Here is a 26,838-nt window from a genome sequence, read left to right as displayed (position 1 = left end):
TTTTCGAAGTAGAAAACATATTAGTAAAATATGCTAATGACTTAAACTATATTAATGGTCTCTTCTCCCAAGTAGCAAGTGATAGGACAAGAGGAAATGGCCTCAGGTTGCACCAGGGGAGGTTTAGATTGGATATTAGGAAAAAATTCTTCACTGAAAGGGTTGTCAGGCATTGGAACAGGCTGCCCAGGGACATGGTGGAGTCACCATGCCTGGAGGTGTTTAAAAAACGTGTAGATGCAAGAGTGCAGTACTCACACATTCTACATAAACTGCCAAAATTAAAGCCTGAAAGTTTAGCTTATTTATTTAGAGCTTGAGCCAATAAACTGAATGTCTGTCTGTTCATGCTGTGCGTCTTCCACTCATAATGAAGTGAATGTGCACTGACTCACTCCCTCACTGGGCTGCACACTGAAAAGCAACAGATTAGTTTATTCTAGTTATGCATACTTAAGGAAAAAATAACCATGTGCATGAACTACTGCTAAAGGGCAGGACATGTCATCTGGTAACTACAGGAAGTAAACAGAACACAGCATTTAAGAATTACTTCAGAAGTTAATTACAGAGGAAGAGCCCCAGTAGACTAATCAGAGTTGTAAGAAGTAAGCATTGGCCTGACTAGAAAGTGCATAAGAAAATCTGGAATACTAATAAATGTTTCATTTGTCTGCTTGAAGAACACATTAAAACAAAACCAAACCACACTATTTCTTTGATTTTTGTTTTCCTGACTGAAGACAGAAGTTAAATGGGTTATGTTTCTTTCAAGAATATCACAATTGACTATTCCTTAGAGGTGGCAGAACTAGAGCAAGGCTAGCAATGGAAAAAATACTTTTAATTCCAATTAGTAGATATACTGTGTGAACAAAATAAAAAAAAATTGTGTCCTTAAATATTCTAAAATGGAGCTCTCAGCCAAGGATATGCCCAGCAACTATGACTTTGTATAGAAATTAATTTCTCAGTTCAAACATGGGATTATTTTCAACAGGAACTGAGTTCTTAGGAAACAGATAAGTTATGTGACCTGACTGCCTGATAAATCCTTGGAATGCAAATAATAAATTTCCGTCTTAAATAGTCTGAGCGTTATTGAAGTCTAAAATCTGGAATATATCCACCTAAAATCAGAGCTGTGAGTGCAGCAAAAGCTAGTTAGCATATTGAGGTAGCATGGATAAATTATGTTAATCATCAGTGACACACACTAGATGTGATGTAGCTCCTAGCTCTAGTTGACTCTCCAGCTCAAACAAGCAGGTGGTCAGAAATGAGTGGTCTGGTTACGAACAGTCACTGGCATGTATGCAGAGCGAGGCTTGGGTTTCCACTCCTAGTAGAGAATAAAACTTGGTCAGTGCCACTTAGTCCCTTGAATAGTCACTGAGTATTGGAAGCATTTATTACTGTCATCCAAGCCATCACCTAGTTGGACAATTCCTACATAGAAAACAAAAAAAAGCCCAGAATTGAAGACCTGCACTTTGAAAGCTACAAAGACATAGTGTATCTACAGCAGCTGGGGCAGTTTCCCATGACCATGACCAAATTTCCAAGGACCAAATTGTCCTATTAAAGACCAAAGCTGAACTCCACTAAGTAGAGCATGGGGCTGATTATGGATCTAGTCCTGAGGGTTGCCGTGAGCCTTCCATCCCCTCTTACTTTTTGTGAATTTGGGAAAGCTCAGTGCTTCTATCAGTCTTCTGCTAAACCTTCTCAGAGTGCATGCCACTACAGGTAGGCAGCTCATTCAGTCTTAAATATCTAGGGGGGTAAAAAAAGGAGCAATTGGTACTTCCTCCATTTTGTTTATCTAGTTAAGAGTCAAATAAACAACAACCACTCGGTCCTTTCTATAGAAAGTCCCTGCTTTCCTACCAGTTCATGTTGCCCGTACTCAGTAGGCACTTTGCACAAGAGGCGGCTGTGGAATTGGAGCCCTAGAAAAATTGTTCCGCTTTGGTTTCCAAGGAAACCCCGGAGAAGGAATATGTGTTGGTCTTCAACAAAAAGCTGAACAGTGGATCAGAACGTCTGCAAAAAATCTAAATACTTAATCTAGAAACCCTCCTTATTCCAGATATAAGTAGCACTAGACATTTTAAAAACCCTAAATGTAAGTTAATGTACTTTTTTTTTGGTTGTGCCTTGATGTAAGTTTGACAATACCAAAGTGCGTGGCATTATTTGACTCATACCTAAATCCAGTACAAAAGTATGCTCCGAATCACTTTTGCACATGAAATAGATTTGACTCTTCATGTTGTCTTGTTTCAGTTTTGAAAATCACATGTATTAATGAACAAATACCTTGGGGTTTGTTTACAGATATTTCCAATCTGTTCAGCCTTTAGTCAGAAAGATCTCTCACCAAGAGCAACTGGAGTTTGCCTTGGCTATGGACTCCTGGGTTTAAATCAAGATCAACAAAATTGTACCCATCACTCCAAATTATTTCCACGTGTGGATATTTTTAATCCAACAAATTAGCAGATAGCTGACTCCTGCAAGTTAATTGCAGCATAATTTCTGTGTACTCTATTGCCCCCTGTAGTTTGAAACGGTGGTCAGCACAGCTTTCCTAAACTGAGCTTTTCTCCAGTCTTCCAGTTCTGTGCTACTGAAAGCGGAAATATCGAGATGGGAGAAAATGTACCAGTGTGTCGGCAGGTTCCAGAAACTTGGAAATGAGCCTTCCTGTCATCACTCTGGGGCCAGATTCCTCCAGCCTGGGCAAACGAAATAGCACCTGGGAAGGCAGGAAGCCCTTGGTGGTGTAGGAACGGTTCATGCTCTGTCGCTTGAAGGGAAGTTGCAAAGCCAAAAATGCAGAGAAATATAGCAAAGAACATATTTCAGCAGGGAAAAGACTGAGTTGCATTTGTAAGAATGATATTTTTAATATAAAAGACACCTCACCAGGGGATGCTGGGGAAGCTACAGCCCTTCTGTTTTGGTGTTCAACTTCTGTGTTTTATCCTCACACAACATATCTGAAGATTTTCAGAAGAACTTAGGGCAATTTGATATTTGATCATTTCTCTCCTTAGGATGGAGAATCTGCATGAGTTGCTTATACAGGAGTGGTGGGGACATGTTATTCATTGGTGTCAGTTGTTCTTGTACCTGCCAGGCTGATATTTTCCTGATCAAAGTACAAGCTCTGAGGTAGTTTTGTTTACCTCACCACTTCTTCATCTTGCACACAGGAAGCATTAAAAATTAAATACTCAGCAAAACTTCACAAACACACTGGAAGGCTTGTTTCCTTAAGCCTTCTTTCACTGACATCTTTTACAGTAAAACACAGAAGCATATTTAATTAAAATATTTAATATTAACTTTTTTATTACCCAAATAAACATAACATTATCAGCAAGATGCATTTGTATTACATTCCATAGCTTGCAGTTACATATAAATAAAATGAAGTGAAATTTTGGAACCTGCAGCACAGAAAATAAAATTCGTCACTGAGTAATGATGTAGATAGATAAAAATAGACCAGGTTTTTTAAGATGCTTGACATTTTGCTTCTATTGACTTGTGAATATTGAAAATCAGAAACTTACAGACTAAAGAGCCTGTCTTCCTCACGCTATCAAGCCATAAAATTATTGCTATTTGTCAACTATTCAGTAAGAAAAAACTTTGCTCTATTGCTTTTATTTCTGGTATTGCAAATGTGACCTGCTGCTGCTGCTGAACTATTCTGTGCTCAGTAAACTAGCAAAAGCTCATTTAATCACCAAAAACATAGTCTTCCTATGAAATGAAGTTGGCAGTATGGAAGTATTCAGGGATTTAAACAGGCATCTGGTGGTACTTTAGAAAACCTGGGGTATTCAAGGGTGTCCAAGATGTGTGCATAAGCCTGACAAATAGCCCACAGGACCTCCAGGAGATCCAGGGACAGGAGGAGACCCTATTCTAGGGCAATGGTTAGAAGCAAGGTGGGTCTCTGTAGGTCACCAGACTCCTGTTTAGGTACTTGAATAGCTCTGAGGGCTCTGAAGGGTTTTTTCCAGTGGAACTGTCTCACAGTGGTGGTTAAATAAATAAATTATTAATAATAATCATCGTATGAATAAGTTATAAAGTGTTACAAAACATAAACTACTATACAGTAAAATAGGAAGGAGAGGCCAAGGGGACCAGGTTTGTTCACCCTGGAGAAGAGGCTGAGAGGAGATTTAATTCTACTGTCTAAAGAAGGGTTATGGAGAAGACAAAAATACAAAGTCTTTTTCAGGGGTGTATAGCAAAAGCATGAGAAGACAGATGGTGTAATGTCCATCCTTGGAGATATTCCGAACTCATCTGACATGTCCCTCCTCAAGCAGCCTGAACCATCTTTGAAGTCGGCCCTGCTCCGAACAGTGGGTTGGACTAGAAGACAGCCAGACACACTTTCCCACTAAGTTTGTGAAGCTCTTGCCTAAGCTCCCACCCATTCTGAGAAATTTCAAAGTTATTTTTTGTCCCAAACCAGTTTAGTTTGCTTGCCTCAAGTAATTGAACACAGGTATCTCCCTCCTTCCCCACCTCAAGGAGCTGCTCTTCTGATAAGTGCACCAGAGTGGTGTCGGGTCCCCCAAGGGGAGGGGATTGGAGCTGGTACCAGGGCTTGAGAAGATCAACAGAGTTGCTGAACCCGTAGTAACTCTGAGATGTGGACTCCCTAAGGAAATACCTAAGCCCTGCCTCCTCTGCCTTTATAAAAGGAGAAACTTTTCTGGATCTTTTAAGACAGCCATAAGCCAGTTTTAAAGACCACGGTGACCTTTTCTACAGGGAAATCACTAATTATGTGTATTTTCAGTTGCATTAATGGAAACTCAAATCTTAGCTGCTCACAAAGGTCACACTTGTCTCTTAATGAGAGAGATGTAGAAAATTACTCACATTCACTCACAATCAGTAAAACTAACAAACAGAACGATATGTTAACACAGGCTTAGTTCATCTGGACTGCCCAAAATGCTGTTCACTATAATGTATATGCTAATGAATGGTAATTTACAGCTAATGAAATTCAAGAAATGGGCCATTTTTCTAGTTTACATGCAGACACTATCAGTGGGTCCCATTACTACTTGGTTGTGCAGTACAAATGCTGGGCATGCCAGTTAAACTGATTCTACCATCATATGCACTTAATAAATTGATAGACATTTTTCTTCATTCAGAATTAACATTTTCTTTCTTCAAGTGAAATCTTGTACCAGTGTACCTTTAATAAAATGCAAATGAAGGCCCTTTTCTGTAGGAAGTAGAGTGGTGAAACAATAACAAAGCATGACTGGTAATTCCTCAGTGCTGAGAGCTGGAGTTGAGGTTTATGTTGAATTTTAATAGACAATCTTTTTCCCTACATGACTTTAATTCTAATAATGCTGACAATTTTTATATACTGAATACCTTCTTCCATGATCCTTGAAGAATTTTAGAAGGACAGGTAGAAGTAGTTGTCTTTCAGCAGGCAGGAGTCAAAGTTGCTCAACATTGCTGTAAGCCCAGAATTGCTAGTGTCAGAAACATCGTTTTAAAAGAAATATTGAGTAACCATTTGCCCAACTGGATGCATTAAGAGAGTTAAGTAGTTCCACATAGAAGATCTGTAAATGCCAATATTTGGGTAAAGACACACATAAGGAAAAGTCTTTGATAATTCTAGACTCCAACAGATGATGTTAGCATCCTGCCTGCCTAGCCCATCTTTACAAAAAAGCTCTGTGTACCTGATAACTCTAAGCTATATTTAAAGACCACAAGGACATTTTCCATAGGGAAGCCTTTAAATAGAGATCTTATGAGACAACAGGACAAGAAAAAAAAAAAAGTCTAAATCCTGGTGCAATGCAGAAATCTGCAGTAGTTCTGATGAAAAACACCATACCATGACTGTGAGCAGGAAGCTATGTAGAGGTGTCTTTAGCATTTAAATTCTGGATACCCAGAATTTTAAACCACTTTGATTATCCCCCTCAAGAACTTCCAACGAACAGTCAGTTCTGTCATGTTTCGTTCACTTATTTCCAAAAAAAAATGGCAAAAGCTGAAAAATAAAAACATACCCTGGATTTCCTTTGCAGGGTTTTATTTAGATGCCCATGCTACACAGATTTGCACATATTGTTCTAACATGCTACAGAGAATCAAAATTTTTGGAAATTAAATGGTCTCTGTCAGGTGCATCAAAGTTTTAAATCAGTTACAATAGACCCAATTTAGAAGAAGAAGAAAAAAAATCAACTTTCCTATTGCATAATAAGTTTTAGTAATCATAAAGGTTGCCATAAATATTATTTATAGGACTGGTATGAATCTCAGGTATTCATTCAAAAGACAAACAATCTCCCATGGATATCTGTTTCTAAAATATATAAATAAGAAAGTATTTGTTGGAGAGTGGCTCATACCTGAATAATCCAAAGACAGAAGAAGTAAATATAGGACTATGAAGCTCCTGGCTACATAAGTAACTTCTAATGATTCATGAGTGGTTTAACATCTGAGACTTCTGCAGCAGAAGTCTTCAAATAAGAACTAATTCAATAACATGTATCTTGAAGAGGTAATTTTTTTCCTAGTAGCTGGTATAGTGCTGTGTTTTGGATTTAGTATGAGAAGAATGTTGATAGCATACTGATGTTTTGGTTGTTACCAAGTGATATTTATACCAAGTCAAGGACTTTTCAGCGAGAAGACTGCAGCTGCCCGAGAAGCTGGGAGAAGCCACAGCTTGGGCAGATGACCCAAGCTGGCCAAAGGGATATTCAGTACCATATGATGTCATGCTCAGTACATATTTTGGGGGAAGAAGATGGAAGGGGGGGTTGGGAGTGATGGTGTTTGTCTTCCAAAGTAACCATTATGCATGATGGAGCCCAGCTTTCCTGGAGATGGTTAAACACCTGCCTGCCCATGGGAAGTGGTGAATTCCTTGTTTTGGTTTGCTTCTGTGTGTGGCTTTTGCTTTACTCATTAAACTGTCTTGATCTTAATCCGTGAGTTTTCTCATTTTGACCCTTCTGATTCTCTCCCCCAGCCCACTTGGGGTACGTGAGCAGCTGTGTGGTGCTTGGTTGTCAGCTGGGGTTAAACTGCAACACCAAGCTCCAACTCCAGCATTTAAATGCATTTCATGTAATTGTGAAATACATAAATTTGTGGTTTCAGAAATAATTAAACACATTAAAGGAACAAAAATCAGTCAAAGACTATTAAATTCAGAAGGCAATCTCTCTGGCACAGGCAGTCCTTCAGCCAAACTGCTGGTGGAGTTTTCCAAACCTGCATCCCTAAGCACATGCCCTGCTTGAAGTCTATTCCCGTAATCACTGTCAGAGACAGGCCAGTGGGCTAGATAAACAGCTTTTCACAAGAGTAGATCTGAATAAAAACTTTAAATTCACTTCTGCAGTTGTCAGTCATTTATTGGCTTTTCAATACTTAAGAAGTGATGCGGTACTGCCACCAACTGAAAGTTAAGAAATGCAAGGGAAAGGGGGTTTTTTTTAGTATAAACTATGTTGTGCCACTGTGTACCTCTCTCAGCCTGGATGGGATCAGTGTCTATAACTGGAAATTCAGAGGTCTTTTCATCCAGAAACATACAGGTTGCTTTGTATGGTTTGTATGCATAAGCACAAAACCATCCAAGCTGCTTCCTTCCTGAATTAAGTCTGAATCTTCTCTCACATACTTCTCACCAAGGAGGCAAATCCTTAGCTTGTTTTTTTTCCTGTAATTTTTAGGACTATCAGGAAGCTTCGGATTTGGAGCAGTTTGTAACTCGCTTTCTTTTGAAGGAAACACTGAACCAGCTTCAGTCCCTCCAGAGCTCCCTGGAGTGTGCCATGGAAACCACGGAGGAGCAGACTCGGCAGGAGAGGTGAGCGAACCTTCTGCCCAGCTGCAGTGACAGGGCTGAGGGGCTGGGTCACGGTGAACCTCCAACACTGTTTTACATTTCACCCAGCAACCTGGAAAATAATTCAGTGGTTTCAATAGGTCTTTCTCCTTTTTTAATTCAAAAGGGAACATGCAAGCACATTTTTTTGAGAACAGGGCTGAAGAGCTCTCCCACAGGTTTTACCTCATGAAGTCTCCTGTGTTTCTATGCAGACAAGGCCCAACAAAACCAGAAGTGCTCTCAATTCAATGGCCAGGAAAACGCTCAGCTCGAAGGCTTCAAAGGAACAACAGCCTGTCACCAAATAGCCCTCTTTTTAGCACAGGTACGCTATTTCACATTTTAAAGATATTTTAAGATACATACATACACACTCATCTAGAGAAAAAAATACATATATCTTCCTCCCAAATGCTTAATTTAGACGTGGTAACTAAGACACTGTACTGACAGAAATCAATCTTCAATATAATATAGAAGATATTAACTGAAACTGTAAAGAAAATAAATACATACGCACAGATCTGAACTGATAAAAAATAAATACATTATTGTGGGCCAAATGGTGATGTTATTTTGGGGCTGTGGGTTGATTCAACATTTCTTAGGTAATATTTGTAGCCTGCAGATAAGAATGAAAAGGTGAAGGCTGTAACTTATACAGAACCAAGTTCTCTGGAGGAAAAAAGAGCTTTCCTTTAATATGATTTAAAAAAAAATCGGAAAGAGCATTTCTACTTTGGAAAATGTGAGGGGGCACTTCAGTAAACAGGATTCTTTAGACACAGTGACATTAAGCATGAGGTTGCAATGAAGACATCTTCAGGCTTAGTGATGTCTTTCGGAATCAAAGCACAAAGATGACTGAAACACCAAAATACATGGTGAGCCAAGCCAACTTCTTGACCGCTCATGCAGATCTGTCTGACTGCTTGCAGCCAAGTGCTTACCTCTTCCTTTTTAACCCTCTTTTGAAGACCCTTCTGTCACTCACATTGATGACTCACTTTCTGCCACTCACCAAATGATGCTATTCATTCAGCTATTCATTCAGCGTAATGATGTGGGATTATGTTTGGTCCCCTGCTGTGAACTGCTGCTGTTTATAAGAAGGAAGGTCACACAGCCTTAATCACAGAACATCCTCGGTTGGAAGGGACCCACAAGGAACATTGAGTCCAACTCCTGTCCCTGCATATGACAAGCCCACAGTTCACACCATGTGTCTGAGGGTGTTGTCCAGTCTCTTCGTGAACACTGTCAGGCTTGGGGCCGTGACACCTCCCTGGGGAGCCTGTTCCAGTGCTCCACCACCCTCTGGGTGAAGAACCTTTTCCTAATGCCCAACCTAAACCTCCCCTGGCACATCTTCCTGCCATTCCCTCGGGTTCTGTCATTGGTCACTAAAGAGAAGAGTTTGGCATCTGCCCCTCCTCCTCCTCTTGTGAGGAAGCTGTAGACCATGATGAGGTCTCCTGTTAGCCTCCTCTTCTCCAAGCTGAACAAACCTTGTTGCTGCACTCCTAATTCACAGAGTTCAGAAGGAATGCATACGTATGCAAGCTGTACCAAATACTCTTACTGTATTAATGTAATTTTAAAGAGCTAAAATCTTTCTCCACAGCTATTCTAACAGCTAGCTAACAGCTGACTGCTTTCCTAGACAAGATCTGTGTCTTGGCACTTGGTCTTCCTCCTTACTGCCTGCTACCCACATGCACAGTAATGCTGAAGGTGTGAATACAAACTCAACACTCAAGCCAGCATTTTTTCAGCCTTTGTATTTGTTCAGGTGAAGTCACACTCTGCCTCCTGTAAATGTCACACCTGTGGTATGTCCCCAGCATGAGGATTTGTCTGGTCAAGACATTGTCCAATGCCACAAGAACTCTTAGCTGAAAAATAAGCAGGTTAATTAATGTGCATATCAAGAGCATGTGTTGAAAAATCTTCCCTTTCGGATAAACAACCTTCCTCTTTCCTTAGAGCAATCACTTATGTACACATTCACATGGTGGGTGATGCCAGGAACTGCTTTCATAATGCTCCTGTCTGTTTCCTTGGGTATTATCCTTTCCACCTAATAGATAATTTTCTCAAGACTTAAGCAAAGCAAAATTTTCCAGAGACTTGAGAGATTGTCAGAGATTCTTGTGCCTTTGTAGAATGACATTCTCTAGTCTCAGCTTTTCTATATGACATTAGGTGATTATATAGCCACAAGTATAACTGCAGTAGAAATGGAGGGCTAGGAAGTCTTCTGACAGGGTCATGCCTTATCTGTATAAAGAGACAAGAAATAATTAACATCCAGTGTCTTTAATCTTTCCTCTCCTGCTGAATTCCATGACTTGGGAGAAAAACAGACACAGGAAATTTATTATGATGAAACATAATCAGTCTTAAGATGGTCAAAATTTGCAATCAGCACAAGCAAAAATTACACAGCTCAAAACCAGAATGTTATTCTAGAAAAATCTAGTATAGGAAGGATCAGTCCTAACAATCATATTGCTGAAATTCACCAAGCATCTAGGAAGGCTGTTTGCTTGGAAAGGTAAAGAAGGATCATTAGCAAGGGACATCCAGTTAATGTTATTAAATCAGCTATAGAGTCCACTGCAAAATTATATACATAACTAATGGACAGACATATGAAAACCCCTAAGCCAGGATAGTGCATATGACTGTAACAAAGCTGAAAACCCCTCAGAATGCAAGTATAAAAACCAGGTGTTTCAGCTAAATGAACCTTTTCTGAACAAAGAGAAAGCCCTTTCTTCCCAATGCATGCAAGACAGTCTACAATTATGTTAGGGAGCTCCTTCATGAATCCCTCAATATCAAGTTCCTCAACATGCCATGCCAAAAAACTAAGTCATTTAGCTGCACATGTACACACAACAAGTCCTTTTCTGCAGTTCCTAAGAATGTATTTTTTGATTTGTGAAGGAACATATACACTCTTAAAGTTTGAATAATCCTGGAATCCTGCTGGAAGCACCATGGCAGGACCCTAAGGAAAGCACCATGCTGACCACAGCAATGTCCTTGGAGTCGGGGCCATACAGCAGGTTTGCTGTCTCTCTGCAGGAGGAAGATCCCATCACCTGGGCTGTATTGGCCATTCCAGGATATTTAAGACAGTCTTGACTGTGTTTCTTTCACCTTCACCAGGGCAAAGAGGAACTGCAGAAAAAACACTGCACATGGTCCCTCCATGGGGTGTATTTGAAAGGAATCCTAGAGACAGGCTTGCTATGTGGTGGAAGAGCTTACTCTTACTTTTATAAAAACTTTCACATAAAGAAGATTAAGAAATGGCAAACTGAGAAAAATATTAAGATAGAAAAAGCTTTAATGCACGCACACATACACTGTCCCCCAGGATGATTTTGCATTTTGAGCAGAAGGTGCTCAGGTTATGAGCTGGTTTCATCTGCAGAGGAGAACTTTCCTTTCTTCAGGTATCAGCACGATTTCAAAAGTGCTGGCATTAATCTAGAATGTAGTTTTCACTCTGTATTTGATTTCTATTCGATCTTAAAAAGAAAGAAAACAATTCATATAGTGCTTTCCTTTAGTTATACCTAAATGAACATTGAACTAGTTGCACTACAATCTTCAAGAAGCAAAATAAATTGTAGGGTAAGCTATTAATGAATATTTTTATAAAATAAATGAATATACTATGTCCCAGCATTTAGTTATATTTTATAAATGTTAATTATTTATATTTTCCAAAGGTTGGATTGAGGAAGACAGCCAGTGGATGACTCAGATAAACAGACTGCAAAAGCTGATTGACAGGCTGGAAAAGAAGGTGTGTGTTTCTTTTCACCTGCTTGTCCTCTCATTTTCAGTAAAGCAATCCTTAAACCACAAATGCTTTCAATGTCACAGTCTTTCCAATCAATGATAAGTGAAACTTCAATATTACCTAAGAGAGCTAACATTCATTAAATACCTACATATTCCTTTCACCATATTCTCTCCTATTTCATGAAAGCATGACACGATTTTCCCAAGCTCCTCTTTCCCCTTCCCATCACCACAGATCCAAAAGTCACATTATTCTATGACTGGAGGATGTTACTGTACTTAGTTATGCTTGTTTTGGGGCACATGGGACAAGCCTCTCTTCACAGTCTGATTTTTCCTCTTCCTCTCCAAACTTTTCAACTAAAGCTTGACAAAAAGTTTTGTTTCTTCCTTCTGCATCAGAGAATACTAATTTCTTAAGACTAAAGCACTTTCCTAATAAGTACAGCTCATCCAAAAGCTGATACAAATCCCATCATTCCGACTGGGAGCTTCAGGAGCCGCTCCAGCTCAGGGACTGCACCGGCCCTAGAGCCCCAAGACCTCCTGCAGTTCCCACGCCAAAGCAGAGCCCTCCGGGAGTCTGACAAATGACCCGTCTGATCCAACGATGCTTCCCAGGGCTTCTAAAAACCCGAGTGACATCTGTCTGTACAGAAAATATCTATTTCTTTTGTTTTCAATCAGGTTTATTGCTACACTAGCTTTTATAAGTAGGTTTATGTCTGTGTGAGGTGATGTTTTTATTTTTGGAGAAGAAAAAAGAGCAGAAGAAAAAGTAAAGTATAAATTCCTGTGCCTTTCTCTACATAAAGTGCCCCTATTGAGGGACAGATGGACAATTTCAGATAGGCGCTAAGGGAGTGGCTGAATTCAGGGGATTTTGGGACCCAGAGTATTTCTTCCTCCTGGTCTAGCAGAGGCGAGGTTTTTGGTTGAAGATCTCTCAGACCCAGGAGCTGCTCCAGTCCCAGTGTGGCTGGTGCTGCCCCTGCCTGCAGGTCAGTGCTCACCACGCGTGAGGTTCTGCATGTATCCCAGAGATGGGGATCCACGCACACCAGCATGGGTGTCTTTGCACCCGCAAACAGACAGGCAGCACCTGCGGAAACACAAAAGTGCAACAGCCTGATCCTGTTCCTTCTTTCCAGCTGATCAGGATGGACATTCCCCTGTGAATGTTGTCATGGGCTTCAAGTTCACCCAGTACTTGTGGCTGGACCCATGACCCTTGCTGAGGCATCAGCTCAGACCTTGGGTCCTGGCAGACAAGTGTCTCTTCCTTGCCCGCTAGTCCAACTTGAGTTCAGTAGAAAATTATATACCTAGAAAATAGTTAAGTAAGGGATTTAACAAGAAGACAGGATAAATGGTGGTCATCTGGCACAGGGCTCAGCAAGACAAGCATGCTGACCTTTCTCTGCCATTGCTCCTTCCCAAATGAACAACCTGTTCCTAATTACTTTTCCCCTTTGGTCCCAGTTTCGGACCAAAATTTGGTATTTCTGTGATCTCAGCCTTATGACTGATTAGCTGCTTTATCAATAGTCACCCCAGCACTGCTGGCCTTGCAAGATTCTGTTCCCAAAATGGAGTCCATTTCTCCCTTTGGTTATCCCTCAGGTCTGACAGTCTCCCGCATCACTTCTCCTTAACCAGCTGTGAAATTCAGCCATTCCTCATGGCACTGTCTGTAACTTCTGTCAGCTCCTCACTCTGCTCCTTGCTATGCTCAGCAGCTACTCATGGTCTGCTCAGTGCATTAAGCCCCTGGCCAGGGCAGCCTCATCCTCCTGCACACAGCAGCTTCCTCCCAGAGGTCATTTCTGCATGGGAAAGCAATTACACAGCAGTTGCCATGCCAGTGACATTTTAGTAGCAACTTGATTTTTTCTGAATAGCTGTAAATCGTATTTTGAAATGTCCAAGCCCATCATTAAATGTAACTCTCTCTTTTAGTCCAGCTTTACTCCCGGTTCTGCTTCAGAAGCAGCAGCTCACTGGCCTCCCACAGTGACCTCCCAATGTGGACTGATGCCAAAAGCAGTTTAGGGAAACTTAACTTTTAAAAGAGTGTTACTGAAAAAAGAAACCTGGCATACACTAATAATGCAGTGCAAACATTACAGGAAGCAGCCAACCATTTTGTAGTACATAAACGTACAACAAGGGTGTTCTAAAATGACCCAATCTGCTACAGATGACAAAGAAACTCAATATGAAAAGGGAAACAGTGGCAGGGCATAGACCTTCCATAATTATCTCCTTATCAATATAAAACTTGATTAATAAAACACAGCAATTAGACAAGCCTAGTTTTGCCAATAGACAGACTATACCCACTTTTGCCTAGCTTTGCATCTCATTGACTTTGTCCTCTAAGGCCCTAGTTCCAATTCAGCAGGTGCCCAGTTCAAGGTGTCGACACAGCAATGTGTTCTTCTCTTTAATCTGTATTATATGTTCTCTCTGAAATCAACACTTCCTTCCTAGGAGCAATCTGGGTCCTAATGTAGGCTACGAAGCCATTGGACTTGTTGACAGTAGTTTACCAACAGTCATTTGCCAACAGGAGGAGTTCTTGCTAAATTAACAGCAAAAGCCACGCTGAAAGACAAAAGGAAGCAATCAGGGAGGGCTGGAGTCGTGCTCGGGCGCTGTGTCCGTGCATGAAGGTTTATGTGTCTCGCTGGGTAGTGCCCAGAGAGTTGGTCTGATCGCACCGCAGAGCTCCAGGAGACATCAATCTGTTTGCTTCTCTCCTACACCAAGCTTTCAAGGCTGGTTTTGACAGTCAAATGGGATTCAAACGTAACATTCCTCCAAGAAGACCTTGGGTAACTCATTTGCCAAAATTCAAGCTTCTTTTCCCAGGGAGGCTGAATTTCCTCCATAGCAATCAAAGGATCAGGTTTTGCAAGGAAGAGTTGCTGTGGTTCCAAGCGTCTTGATTTTGTCGATGCTGCCTTAAAGCAGCAGGCTGTTCTGCCTTTTGCTTTTGGTGATGGAAGTCGGGAATGGCCAGCGCTGTGCTTCGTGTTCGGATGGTTTCATTCTCGTCTTACTGAAACTTAACTTTTGCCGGATGCAACTCCAAGAAAAACGCCTCAGTCTCTTCCAGGGCCCTGCTCTTTAGTCCGCTCTCAACATCACCGGCAAAGAGCTGCTGCTTCTCTTCTGCCCTGGATGTTTGGACATCTCTTTGCTATAGGGACAAGATCCCTTCGATCAAGAGACTGAAGCAGAAGCATCAGAAGTTGACATTCCTCCAAGTTTTCCCCCAGTGCCTCAAGTCCCAAAGCAAAGAGAAGGGCATGGCAATGGTGTCATTTTCTACCTCAGGGATAAAGTTGTGGCAGGAATCATAGTATGGAACATCTTCTACAGGATGCCTATTGCCAGCAAGGTCAGTGCAGGACTGATGTGCTGAACAGTGAGTCTTGCTTAGATTGGGGATTTTCTTGTGGAAAAATCAATCTGCCCATTTAAAATGATGAAAAAGAAATGGAGATGCTCTGTGTGTGTTGGTACGATACTTGCAAGAAACTTGTAGGTTGGTTGTGCTTCAGTTGTTAGCAGTGCAGGTCAGAGCGGCTTCCAATCATCTCCTTCTAAAGAAGTGCTGTTTTGTCTTGAGCTTTCAGACTTTTTTCTAATTTTAGGTGCATGTTTTCTTCTACCTCTCTCAAAATCACTGAATCGTATATGAACTAGTGGCACATCACACTGGTGGATGGTGGGGACATGTTGGCCTTCCACTTAGGGCGGTGTAGTTGTTGAGACTTTGGGATTTTCTTCTTTTCCTGTGCTGACATAGGACGTGAGAATAATGCCTACTTTTTCCAAGGACTTGTCTGCTCCCTAGGCTGAAACCAAACTGCATGGAGGGGGGAATAAGTGTGCTAGGGGAGCAAAAGGAGATTGAGACCTTGCAAGGACCTTGTTACGGTCTACTCAGTGATGGACTCATGATGGTTCATTTACGTTCTTCTCGAAGCACAAAATTAAGGCATCTAAAATGCCAAGGGCTTAGAGTGCAATCAAACAGTGTTACTTTATTATTTTTCCTGTAAAGTGGCACGTGATAACGAGAGAGTAAGAAAAAGGGAAAGGAAAAAGAAACGGGGAAAGAAGGAGGAAAAGATGGGAACGAGGATTGGTTTACCAGCAGATGAGTCCCAAAGGCGTCCCTCTGGTGTCCAGTCCCGTGAAGTCCTGCCGGTCCTCCATCGTGGTTTGGGATCCTCCGGTGGGGAGATCTCAATGATGTCCAGTCAGGAACCATCTTTATACTTCTCCACCCTCCCTCGCTGCCATTGTTTGAGGCCAATCTCCACCTTTGTTTCTCAATTCGGGCTTAACTGCGCAGGCTCGAAAAGTCTGCACCTCTCTTGCCAGCGCTTGTCTGCGCCTGCGTGGCCTGCGTTCAGGGGTATCTCTCTGGTCCATTGGGTGACCTCAGGACCCTTGGCGAGCTTCTGGGCATGCTCTTTTTTGTTGTCCTGTGTTCGAGGGAGCGGGTGGGGGACAAGGTGTGACTGAGGCTGCAGGTAAGAATCCATCTTCTGGACGGCAGCGATTGTCCCTGGGTCAGAGTGACCCGTATAACCATCCCGTTTAGGAGGCGGGGGCTAGCTTGGCTGAAGCAGCAGGCGAACTCCACACAGCAGCCATTGTTAGCAGTAGCCTTCCAGGTCGGAGACACCTGTGCAACACAATGCTTCTCCTCAGGCCTCTCTCTAAGTCATTGTCAGTCTGTTCTTGATGGTGATGTCCAGGCAGATACTGTTCTTTGGACCGACTCTTACAGACCTGGAGCAGATTCTGAGAGTTTGCCGTTCTAGAAAGGTTTGGCTGGTGCAGCAGCTGAGAGGGAATGGCCATGATGGGTCCCCAGAGTGATGCTTTGGGGCCGGTGGCACGTGCGTCTCCCTAACCAGGCAGCAGAATGCACTTCGGGCCCGGTAGAAGGAAGGTGGCAGAGGCAATGCATTGGAGAGCTGGCACGCTAAAACTGGGAGTTGGATGAGGCCACCTCCTTTAGCAAGTGAGTCATGGAACAGCTCAGAAGTTCTGTAAAAGCGCACCTTGAGAGAGCCCTGGTTGTCACAAAAGGGGGAAACGGTAGATTCTATTGCTGCAAACAGACTGTGTGGTTTTGTGAATGTGGCTTCAGCCTTTTTCTTCAAAGTAGGCGCATGCCTACTTAAGAAAACTCATGACGATCATGTTGAAAACAAAGAATCAGTGTGGTGAGGCTGTAGAGCAGCCCTTGGTGTGTCCTGCAAACAAGCTCTGAACGCGGATTGTTGCAGGTGTAGCGGAGCAGGCAGCAGCATCTCTGAGCCAAGCTCTGGGGCACGGGGTCCTGTGTGCTGGGGACAGCTTCCCTCGCCATGCTCTGCTCCCTCCTCCTTCAAGCAGGGGCTGCCCCACGCCGTGCACAGCCAGTCCCAGCCGGCCCGGAGGTGGGTGTCTCCATGGCGACCACCCGGGGTCTGTGATGTGGGCGCCTCGTCATAACCAGAAGCCATTGTGACACGGGGTCGTCATAGCCAGAGGCCATTGTGACATGGGGGTCCCCGCCCTGACCGTGGGGGTATTTAAGGAGCAGCTTCTGAGGAGGCAGCAGCTTCCCACGAGGCAGCAGCTTCTGAGGAGGCAGCAGCTTCCCACGAGGCAGCAGCTCCTCACGAGGCAGCAGCTCCCCTGGGTGCCCGTTGCAGCTCTGCAGCAGGCGAGGCCCAAGATGCCAATTGACAAGGAGGCGAACGCCCACTCCCAGCCCTTCGGGCTGCCCCCCTTGCTCCATAAGCCACAGGGGAGGGATGGTACAGGGCAGGAGGGAGAGGCCGGTGGTTGGATGGGGCCGCAAGCAGCTGCTGCGGTGCCGGGGCTGCCGCCTCCATCCCACGTGTCCTGCTCCTCCTCCTGCCCGCAGGTCAGCCACAGCCCGGGCCAGCCCACCATCCAGAGCACCTGGGTCACCCCCTCGGTCCAGGAGAGCTTCCAGGACCACCATGGAGGTCCCCAGGAGGGGTCTGGCTGGCCTCGCAGCACCAACACCGAGGCAGCAGCAGAGGCAGAGTGCCCGGCACCTGCCCCACAGGGCCCCACAGCCTACGACGTGGCTCTGTGGGACACAGCCCAGCGCATCGTCAGTGAGGCCGTGCGCAGGGCTGTGGCTGAGATCTTGGGAACTGGCCAGGAACCAGAGGAACAGCAGGACCTGGCCCAGCGCATGGATGTGGAGGATGAGACCAGCAAAGAGGGGTGCCAAGGCAGAGACAACTCCATCCACAGCATCTGGATCAACCCCTCGATCCAGGAGCTCCTCCAGGATGCCCCTGCAGGTCCCCAGGAGGACTCTGGCTTGCCCAGCTGCACAGACACGGAGGCGGCAGCAGAAGCAGGGAGCCCGGCACCTGCCCAGCACAGCCCCACAGAGGACGATGCGGCTCTGTCGGACATCGTGGAGTACATCGTCAGTGAGGCCGTGCACAGGGCTGAGGCTGAGATCCAGGGACCTGGCCAGCAACCAGAGGAACAGCAGGACCTGGCCCAATGCATGGATGTTCCAGTGGCAGCACCAGCACCTGCAGCACTTGAAGCCATTGAGGCTCATTTGGCAGGAGAGGATGAGGGACAGCCCAGCACAGCCCCTCTCCTCCCAACCGCAAAGGATCAAGAGGAAAACACGGTTTCTTCAATGTCTGGAGAGCATGGAGGAGAGACCAGCACAGACATCGCCTGCCCAGCGCAGGGCCCAGCTCCACGGCGACGGCCTTCCCGGTTCAGGAGGGCGCTCCGGGCTCTGCGCAGGGCTTTCCGCTGCAGCTGCACCGCAGGACAGCAAGAGGAGTAGAGCCCGGCTGCCAGCGCCACGCGGGTCCCTGGACATGCGGCTGGTCCTGAGCCTGCGCAGCACCCAGAGGGAGCGTCTGAGGGCGGCACGCCAGGGATGGGAGCATGGACGGCAACCGCGGCGTTCACCTGCCCTGAGGACATGGTGCTGCCAGCCTCTGCTCGGCCTTGGATTGTTTTTAGAAATCAATAAAGCCAATTAAAAAAAAAATGACAGTTTTCCCCCTGTGCTCATCTGTTCCTACTCCACCTCGGGACAAAGAAGGCTGCAGGAAATCTCTGTCCTCGGGGTGTCCCGACATTGGTTTCGGGAAGCCCTGGGCTGGTGCTGCCGCAAGCCGGCAGTCTGGCTGGATCCCCCTCAAGCTCCCTTCCCACCTGCCTGTCTCCAATTCGAGTCAAGGACTTGAAACATTTGAGATCTATCGCCGACTTGGCCTGGTTGACCTAATCCATGCACCGTACGGCATCTCCTTCGTCTCACAAGGAACCTCCCCATTGCGGGGGTGTTTTGGAGCACCTCCCTGAGCTGATACAGACAAGACCCTCCAAACCCACACGCGCTGCCTCGCCTCCACCGAGGGTCTTCCAAGTGAGGAAGACCCGGCTGCTCGCTCCCTTGCTGGAAATCTGAGCCATGATCCATCTCTACACAAGGCTCTGATGCACAAGGCTTCCAGCGTCACGAGAGCACGTTCAGGCCTGAGACACCGGGGAGAAGTGCCGCAAACAGTGCTGGTCTTGAGAACAAATGCGCCCGGTCAGAGCTTCATCTCAGATGTGTGCTCCTCCGCCCTGGGTTTCTGGGGTCTAAAAATGGAGGGAGGCTCAGGTAGAAACCCGGTTAGCCAAGAGCTGCAGCAGCTGCTGATCCCTGTGTGGCCCATTGCAAACCAGCCACGGCTGGTCCAATTGTGAGAGGTGAGAAGTTCATCATTTCTGCAGCTTCTCCAGGACCAACTCCTTTGGTTGGTCTTCCCTTACATCTTCTTTCTGGCCTCTGTGAAGTAAAAAGCCCAGATTACTAGGCACACAACTTGGAAATCTTAAAACTTCTAGTTCCATAAAATATCCTAAGTTGTATTTAAAAGGCTGTGAGAATTCTTTTGTATTAACAACATTTCTCCCAATTTTATTAGATTTTACACTTTACAGCAGGAGATCGCTGTGTCCCATGTTTAAACAGCATCTGGCAAAACAGCATCTGGGTCACGACTGGGACAGGCATGTATTGCAAAAAGGATGTCGGTACCTCTTAGCAGTAGGAGATTGTCAGTCCATCTACTCTGTTACAAAGTCAAGTCAAGAAAAGGCAAAGTCAAGAAAAAGCAAAACTGATTACTTGAATGACCAATGACTTCAAACTTAAATGAATTGAGCAGAAATACCAAGTGGTCAGTCAGCACTTCCCACCTGGGATGAGGCTGTTACTTGTGTCATCTCTCAGCAATAACTTCATTTTTAGCCCAGCCCATGTTCCAGGTTAACCCATCACATTCCGCCAAGTGTTACACTTCAGCTGTCTTTCAGCAGCTATACTAAAACTCTTCTTTTTGACTTTCCCTGAAGCAGTTTAGCAGGATCACACAATCACACTGAGAGGCAATTTCACAAGCTACCAGTCATCAGCTGAGCTGAAGTAGGACTGAGAAGGCAGCACAAAACCTCGGCTCTGAGCCACAGTCTTGGTTGGTTTTTATTTCCAGGTTGCACAATAAGTGTCTGGCCAAGCTCTCATCTCCACACTGGGCTCCTTCACTCATGCTCAACACTGAGTCAGTCAATGTATCTCCCTTATGAGGAAAGGCTGAGGGAGCTGGGTCTCTTTAGCTTGGAGAAGACTGAGGGGTGACCTCATTAATATTTATAAATATGTAAAGGGTGAGTGTCACGAGCATGGAGCCAGGCTCTTCTCGGTGACAACCAATGGTAGGACAAGGAGCAGTGGGTACAAACTGGAACACAGGAGGTTCCACTTAAATATGAGAAGAAACTTCCTCACAGTGAGGGTGACAGAGCACTGGAACAGGCTGCCCAGGGAATTTGTGGAGTCTCCTTCTCTGGAGACATTCAAAACCCGCCCGGACACATTCCTGTGTAACCTCATCTAGGTGTTCCTGCTCCAGCAGGGGGATTGCACTAGATGATCTTTTGAGGTCCCTTCTAATCCCTAACATTCTGTGACTCTGTGATGCCCAAGCGCTCGTTCCACACAGCTGAGGACTGTGTGCCAGTGCTCGCATGCTCCGAGGTCACAGCAGGCTGTCTGTGTAGATTTACTTCATGTGTGCAGTCCTGCCATGTCTAATGAGATAATATTACTGAAGAACTCGTATAGATTATTTTTAACTTCTTGAGGGGGGCCAGCAAATCATCCTTTAGTAGTTCATACCGGAAAACTACCTGGTGAATGGTTGGTTTAGTGTTGTCTAACTCTTCTGCTATCTTCTGTCACAGGTGAATTTAACTATGAATTAATCCCATAAGTCATCCTTTCTTTTTTTTTTTTTAATGAAGCTATATATACTGGAAAAACTAGAATTAAGTGTACTTGAGTCATCCCTTTCCTCTCTTTTTCCATACTTTTCTCTAGAAAAAAAAAATGCACTGGAAGGAAGAGCCACAGGAATATGTATTTTCTCTCTGAGTTTTTCTCTGCAGTGACAAATGAGCTAGTAACGCTGGGTCTTTCCTCCCTGCCTCTCCCCCATTTCATGCCCTTCTATGCACATTGTGCAGGAGAGGTTCAGCTGCACAGCGGTTACTGTGCGACTGGTGCTTCGCTCCTGCCGAGCTCTGCCGCTTGTTGCTGGTGCAGGTTCCCTGTTCATTTGAATTCTGCCGGCACACCTCGTTGGCTTCTCAGCGAGTACTGAATTTGTGTTAGCAAACTGCCTGCTACCTGAGGTTAATCAATCCCCACCCAGCTGCAAGTAGATTTTTTTTAATCTTTGTTACACAATAATTGTTTGCAATGAGAAGCAAAGCACCACTAACAGTGCATTTTGCTCCAGCCGCTTGTTGCAAAATTATCCGCTTCTTTTCAGGCGTATGAATATTTTTTAGAATATCCGTATGGCACTGGGTTAGAGGATATTGTGTGTGCCTAGCATGTAACTGATAATTTTGTGTGCATTACTATATGGTGTTTGTATGAATCACTGACTCATGAAGCGTGCAGCCAGTTTCGTGTTAAGCAGGCACACTGCAGCCCCACAGATGCCTCTCCTTGCTGCTGCCCAGTCTGTCCTCAGAAACAAGTGCAGCAGTTCAGAAACCTGACTTGGAGCAGAGTGCACATATTTTTCAATGCTGGAAAACAGTCCCTTGCAACTATCTCCCCCCCACCCCAATAAGTTTCTTCTGCATAAAGGTTTTGGTGTCATAATAGTAGCTGATAGTTCATCTCAGATTACCATCCTTGCTCATCTCTGTAGTCCACCTGACAATTGGAGGTCTCTGTCTTTTCTGAATTAAACCCAACATACATTTGTGAGCAAGCGGATTTGATACAAATGGAAGATTACCTGCTCCGCTTTATAACACAGAACTGCCTATGTTGGATTTAACCATTGAAATGTGCAGGGTTCTGCAAATACTGCAATGCTTGTGTCTGGGTTACAACTAATAAAGAATTATACCTTCTGGAAATGTAACAGAATCTAGCTATTGGAATAGTTTGTTAGAAAGGTAAGAGCAGACTGCAGCTGTATTCTATTCTCTTATATTTCTGTTTTCTTTTCAACTGCCTGAAAGGACCTAAAACTTGAGCCATTTCATGAGGAAGTTTTGGAAGAAAATGCAAAATCTGTAAGTGCTTTTCAAGATTATGATTTTTGACATTTGCTTTTCAATGCCAGGTAGTAAGACAGCAACTTCACCTGATCTCTTCTGTTAAAAAATAATAAATAAAAAAACCACCATCCTCACTTTTTCCCAGTGGTAAGAATCCATTTTAGTCAGCAAAATATATTGTGCAAAACACAACAAAACTTAGAATATATGGGCAAAACGTTTATATTCATTTTTGCATTGTTTTCAAATGATACAGTGAGCCAAAAACTCCACTCATATAGAAGGAAAAGGTGTCATTAATAAGATTTACTGAATTTCGCTTCAGTGTTTGTGTGTATATCTTCTCAGCTCCCCATCACCTGACGCTGCATGCATGCTTTAAATCCTGATTGTACAGTCCCACGACTGCTATAGGAAGCCTTACCAGCAAAGATGGGAGAGAATCTGGTGTTAAGCAGTAACCAATATCACAACTTCCAAAACCAAAACCATAAACAGAAATGAACTTACTTTAATTAAGTTCATGTCCCAAGATCAAGATGGATTTTTCAAATACACTAGCTTTCCTAAATTCAGGGCTTTGAACCTAACAAAACGCCAATCAGATACACATGAAAAAATAACCAAAGTAGATGATCCATCAAATTCCTTATTTCATCACAGGAGTTGTATTACATTTTTTCTTTTTTTAAATGGGATTATACAATATTGCTAGACAGGCTGCTTATGAAGAAGGGATAATCCACAAGATAACAGTATGAATAATCAAGGCAGAAACGAGTCAAAAACTGGTACAAGAGGTGAAGTTGCATTAATTAAGAAGCACGTAGAGTTTCTTCAAATGTTTCATTAGTAAAATTGACAAGCTTGCATTAGATAAATGATAATCATCATAATTTGGGATAAATAGGTCTTCTGTACTGCCATGTGTTTCCATAGTCCTTTTTATAAAGATTACTCATTTTTTGCAGAAAGTTGGAGGAAAAAAACACTCTCTGTTTATCATTTAACATGGGCTACTTTAGGCATCTCATTCAGGTGTGAGTCAGAGCTTTAAAAGGTAAAAGACCACAAGAGCATCTCCATCCAGTGTAACACTGCATCTGGTGCAGACTGTGGCAACATACTCTTATCTCAAACCTTGTGCCCACTTGCACACATGTTCATCCAAGGAAATGTGCTGACTTTTCAAAGATCAAAATTTGCTTTGCAGTCTTCCAAAAAGACTCTCACATCCTGGCTTTGGATGTCTCTTGCTTTCTCTGGAGTGGACACTCATTTTGGGTGTTTCCACTCTGCGCCTCAGCCTGCCTAGACGTAAAAGCCACACTCGAGCATTTCTACTTCTCCACTTCAGAGCACTAAAACAGGGACAGCAAACCTCGAAGGAACTTTTGTGGGTTTTCTTTGATGATTGTGGGTTTTGTATGTTTATAATAGACTTCTCTGAGTTTAAAGTACAAGGAATTCAGAGCATGATACGGCAGTAATATTGTCATGTTTTTGTATCAGCACATAATGATTGTTCAGCGTCAAATGTCTGTGATAGAAGAAGAAATTGAGGAATTCCGGCTTGCTCTGAAGCAGTACGTGGAATCTGCTTCTGCCCAGGGTGGCTGCTTGCAGTAAGTGCAATGTTATTGTCCTTGGGCTGAAGGAAGGAATGTCGTCTCATTTCTTGACTAACTATTAAGTGGAGCTGGATTATTTATGAAGCAAGAATCTGTAACATCTTCCTTCCTGTCTGGTTATGCATGTGTGTAAGACAGAGCTTTTCAAAGACAACTAAAACCAGAAAGACATGTCAAAGCAGGTATGCAGACTTTAACTTGTATCACAATATGACAACACAGGCTCTCCCAAAGATGCTAGACAATCTTTTAAGGTTTCTCAGCTCTGCAGCTCATAAATTCACAGCTTCTGGAAGCTCCTAGGCTGTCACTCTTTATTGGAAAACTCATTTGCAATCCTTCATTTGTGCTTACTTGGCAAGTGCGCAACTTAACAACTTGTTTGCCAGTGCTCTGCTCGGCAGCTTTCAGAATCTTCCCTGTAGGCTGTCACTTTAAAATTTTCATTCATAATACAGAATGGGAAAAATTAAAAAGCAAAATTGTCAATTAAATAGTGTATTTCTGCTTTGCTTCCTTCAGAACTAATAAAACTTTAGAATAAAACAAAAGAATAAAGTTTAGTGAATAAATTTAACATACTGGAGAAAGCTACTACTCTAAACACTACAGAACATTAAGAGATAAGTATTTGTATAATGTGTATACAATACAAGATCTTCCTATATATTCAAAGGCCTCAAAGCTTGCTTATCACATCCCTAATTTATAAACCTTGTTGCTATGAGATTATCACACTTCAGATTCTATCAGTAATTAAGTTGGAAGAAGGGTGACCTTTTTTACAGTAGGTCACTTGTAAAGGCAGAGAGATGAGGAAAATAAAATTATATTGTCTGCCAAGAGTTGGAAAAAACATAGAAAAGAAGCCTCCCCAGCCACCTTCCAAAACTGAACATCCAGCAAAACGCTCTAGTGGCTGCAAACTTGTCAGGGGAAAGAAATTACATGACTTCAGAAAGCAATTTAACAAATGATGGCAAAGTTTCTTTCCCACGTTTACAGACATTTGGTGTATCTGTAATGCCACCTACCGGTTGCTTTTTACTGTAGCTGTCCATGACAGATTTTTTTCCAACAGTTCTTGATATTTTTGCTATTTTACAATGTATTTCCACGTACAGCAGGAGAAAACCAATAAATCACATGACTTATTGCTTATTACAGTATGAGGTACAATCTGAGACCAGTTTGCAAGTACATCAGTAGTAGTAAGATCAGGAATCTCACACTTGGGTACTCACGGAAATACAGATATATACGTTTTGTGCTGTACATCTAAACACCAATTTGAGTACTGAAGTGCATTAAGCACCCTAAATGCTATAAAGCTTTTATGTTCAGGAAAATAAAAGGGATGATTCTGTGCAGATGATCAGCAGTTATTCTGTGGGTCATTTTTCACCCATGATAAATTATTAGCTAAGTACCATAAGTAAATAGTACCCAAGGGTATTATTTAAAAACTGTATCTGCAGCAGACATCAGCCTGTCTGGTTTTATATTTCAGTAATGTTTTCTTTCAAAGCACCTAAACTCTGTTGCTTTGATGCACCTCTCATACAAAAGGATGACTTCTCACAGTGTAATTCTTCAAAGAAACAGCACAAGTTACTCTATAAACTTCCATGAACTGTTCTCAATGTGCAATATGCTGTATTAGCTGATTTTCCCCGAACCACAGTTGTTTGATTAATTTTCTGTTTTATTGATTAGCAATTCTTTAGATAGATGATGCTATTGGAGCGATATGAAAAATCAGTTTCATAGAGAAACTAATCGTAAGCACAGTAATATAAAATATTAATAAATAAAAAGCCATGAAAATACTCTAAAATATTGTTGGTTTGTTTAAAAAGCTCAGATAATTTGCAGTATATGATCACTTATTTGATAAATTTATTATTTGGGTTGTTTTTTTGTTTGGATTGGTTTTGTTGTTCAAAAATCACCGCATTTGGTTCCTACTCATAAGCAATGTGGAATAAGATATGTATGTCCAATACTTTGTCATGTTTGATTAAATTAGTTCTGTCCTGCAATTCTTAGTGTTTCCATACAGAAGCTTCCAAGTGATTCCCGCTTCATTGTTTATGAGTTCTGGAAGAACAGCAATGCCTGGAATAGGTAAGTTTCAGGGGATTTGTTTGTGTGTTTGTTTGTTTGTTTTGGTATTACAGAAAGTTTTGAAGGTCAGAAAGCAATTGTGTAGCAAGACTGAATATAAATTCCTTTAAATACTGCTAATGGATCTCTTGCTAATTATATCACAATCAATATTGCAGGGCAGTACTTCAGATCCTAAAGACTAAAATACACTGAAACATATAAATAAAAATGCCAGAAAGACAAAGCTAACTTGAATAGAACACAAAAAGTCTGAAAGCAAATAGAGAAAGTAATGGCATCAGATGGATGTCAGTTGATCAGAGCCAAAAGACAAGGGAAATGGCAATATTGCTGCAGTTTACTCATAGTGAAAGAAATAAAAGACCATGAGACAGGAGTTGTGTGCCATCCAGCAACACGCTGAAGCATGCAAGCAGTCATGGGGAGCTCCCCCAAAGCTTCCCAAATCCACATCACAAAAACCCATCCAAAAGATTCCACGGGTGTCTCTTTTGGGCCCAAAATAGAAGTTATAATGATTAAAAGGCCTACCAGCTGAATTATAGCTTGCAGCAGGCAGATGCTTAAGAAATTGAGACAAAAATATTTTCCTTAACTACATTTACTATTACTAAAAAAAAAACCACCACACACACACAGAAACCAGCCAACCAACCAAAAGAAAAC

The 26,838-nt window shown here is 43.0% G+C and overlaps 1 protein-coding gene across 1 annotated transcript in view; it reads left to right on the top strand.

Annotated features, from left to right (window-relative positions):
- NECAB1 (N-terminal EF-hand calcium binding protein 1) overlaps nt 1-26,838 on the top strand; it is a 62,665-nt gene that overhangs the window by 32,270 nt on the left and 3,557 nt on the right. The window contains exons 6-11 of the mRNA XM_065831938.2: nt 7,773-7,909; nt 8,143-8,255; nt 11,677-11,753; nt 22,373-22,426; nt 23,924-24,036; nt 26,092-26,169. Of these exons, the coding sequence (XP_065688010.1) occupies nt 7,773-7,909; nt 8,143-8,255; nt 11,677-11,753; nt 22,373-22,426; nt 23,924-24,036; nt 26,092-26,169 (572 nt within the window). The remainder of the gene's footprint in view (nt 1-7,772; nt 7,910-8,142; nt 8,256-11,676; nt 11,754-22,372; nt 22,427-23,923; nt 24,037-26,091; nt 26,170-26,838) is intronic.

This window comes from Patagioenas fasciata, chromosome 2 (genome assembly GCF_037038585.1).
Source record: "Patagioenas fasciata isolate bPatFas1 chromosome 2, bPatFas1.hap1, whole genome shotgun sequence".
Taxonomy (NCBI): domain Eukaryota; kingdom Metazoa; phylum Chordata; class Aves; order Columbiformes; family Columbidae; genus Patagioenas; species Patagioenas fasciata.
The sequence above is the reverse complement of the archived record's forward strand: the minus strand, read 5'-3'. Positions and strand labels throughout refer to the sequence as shown.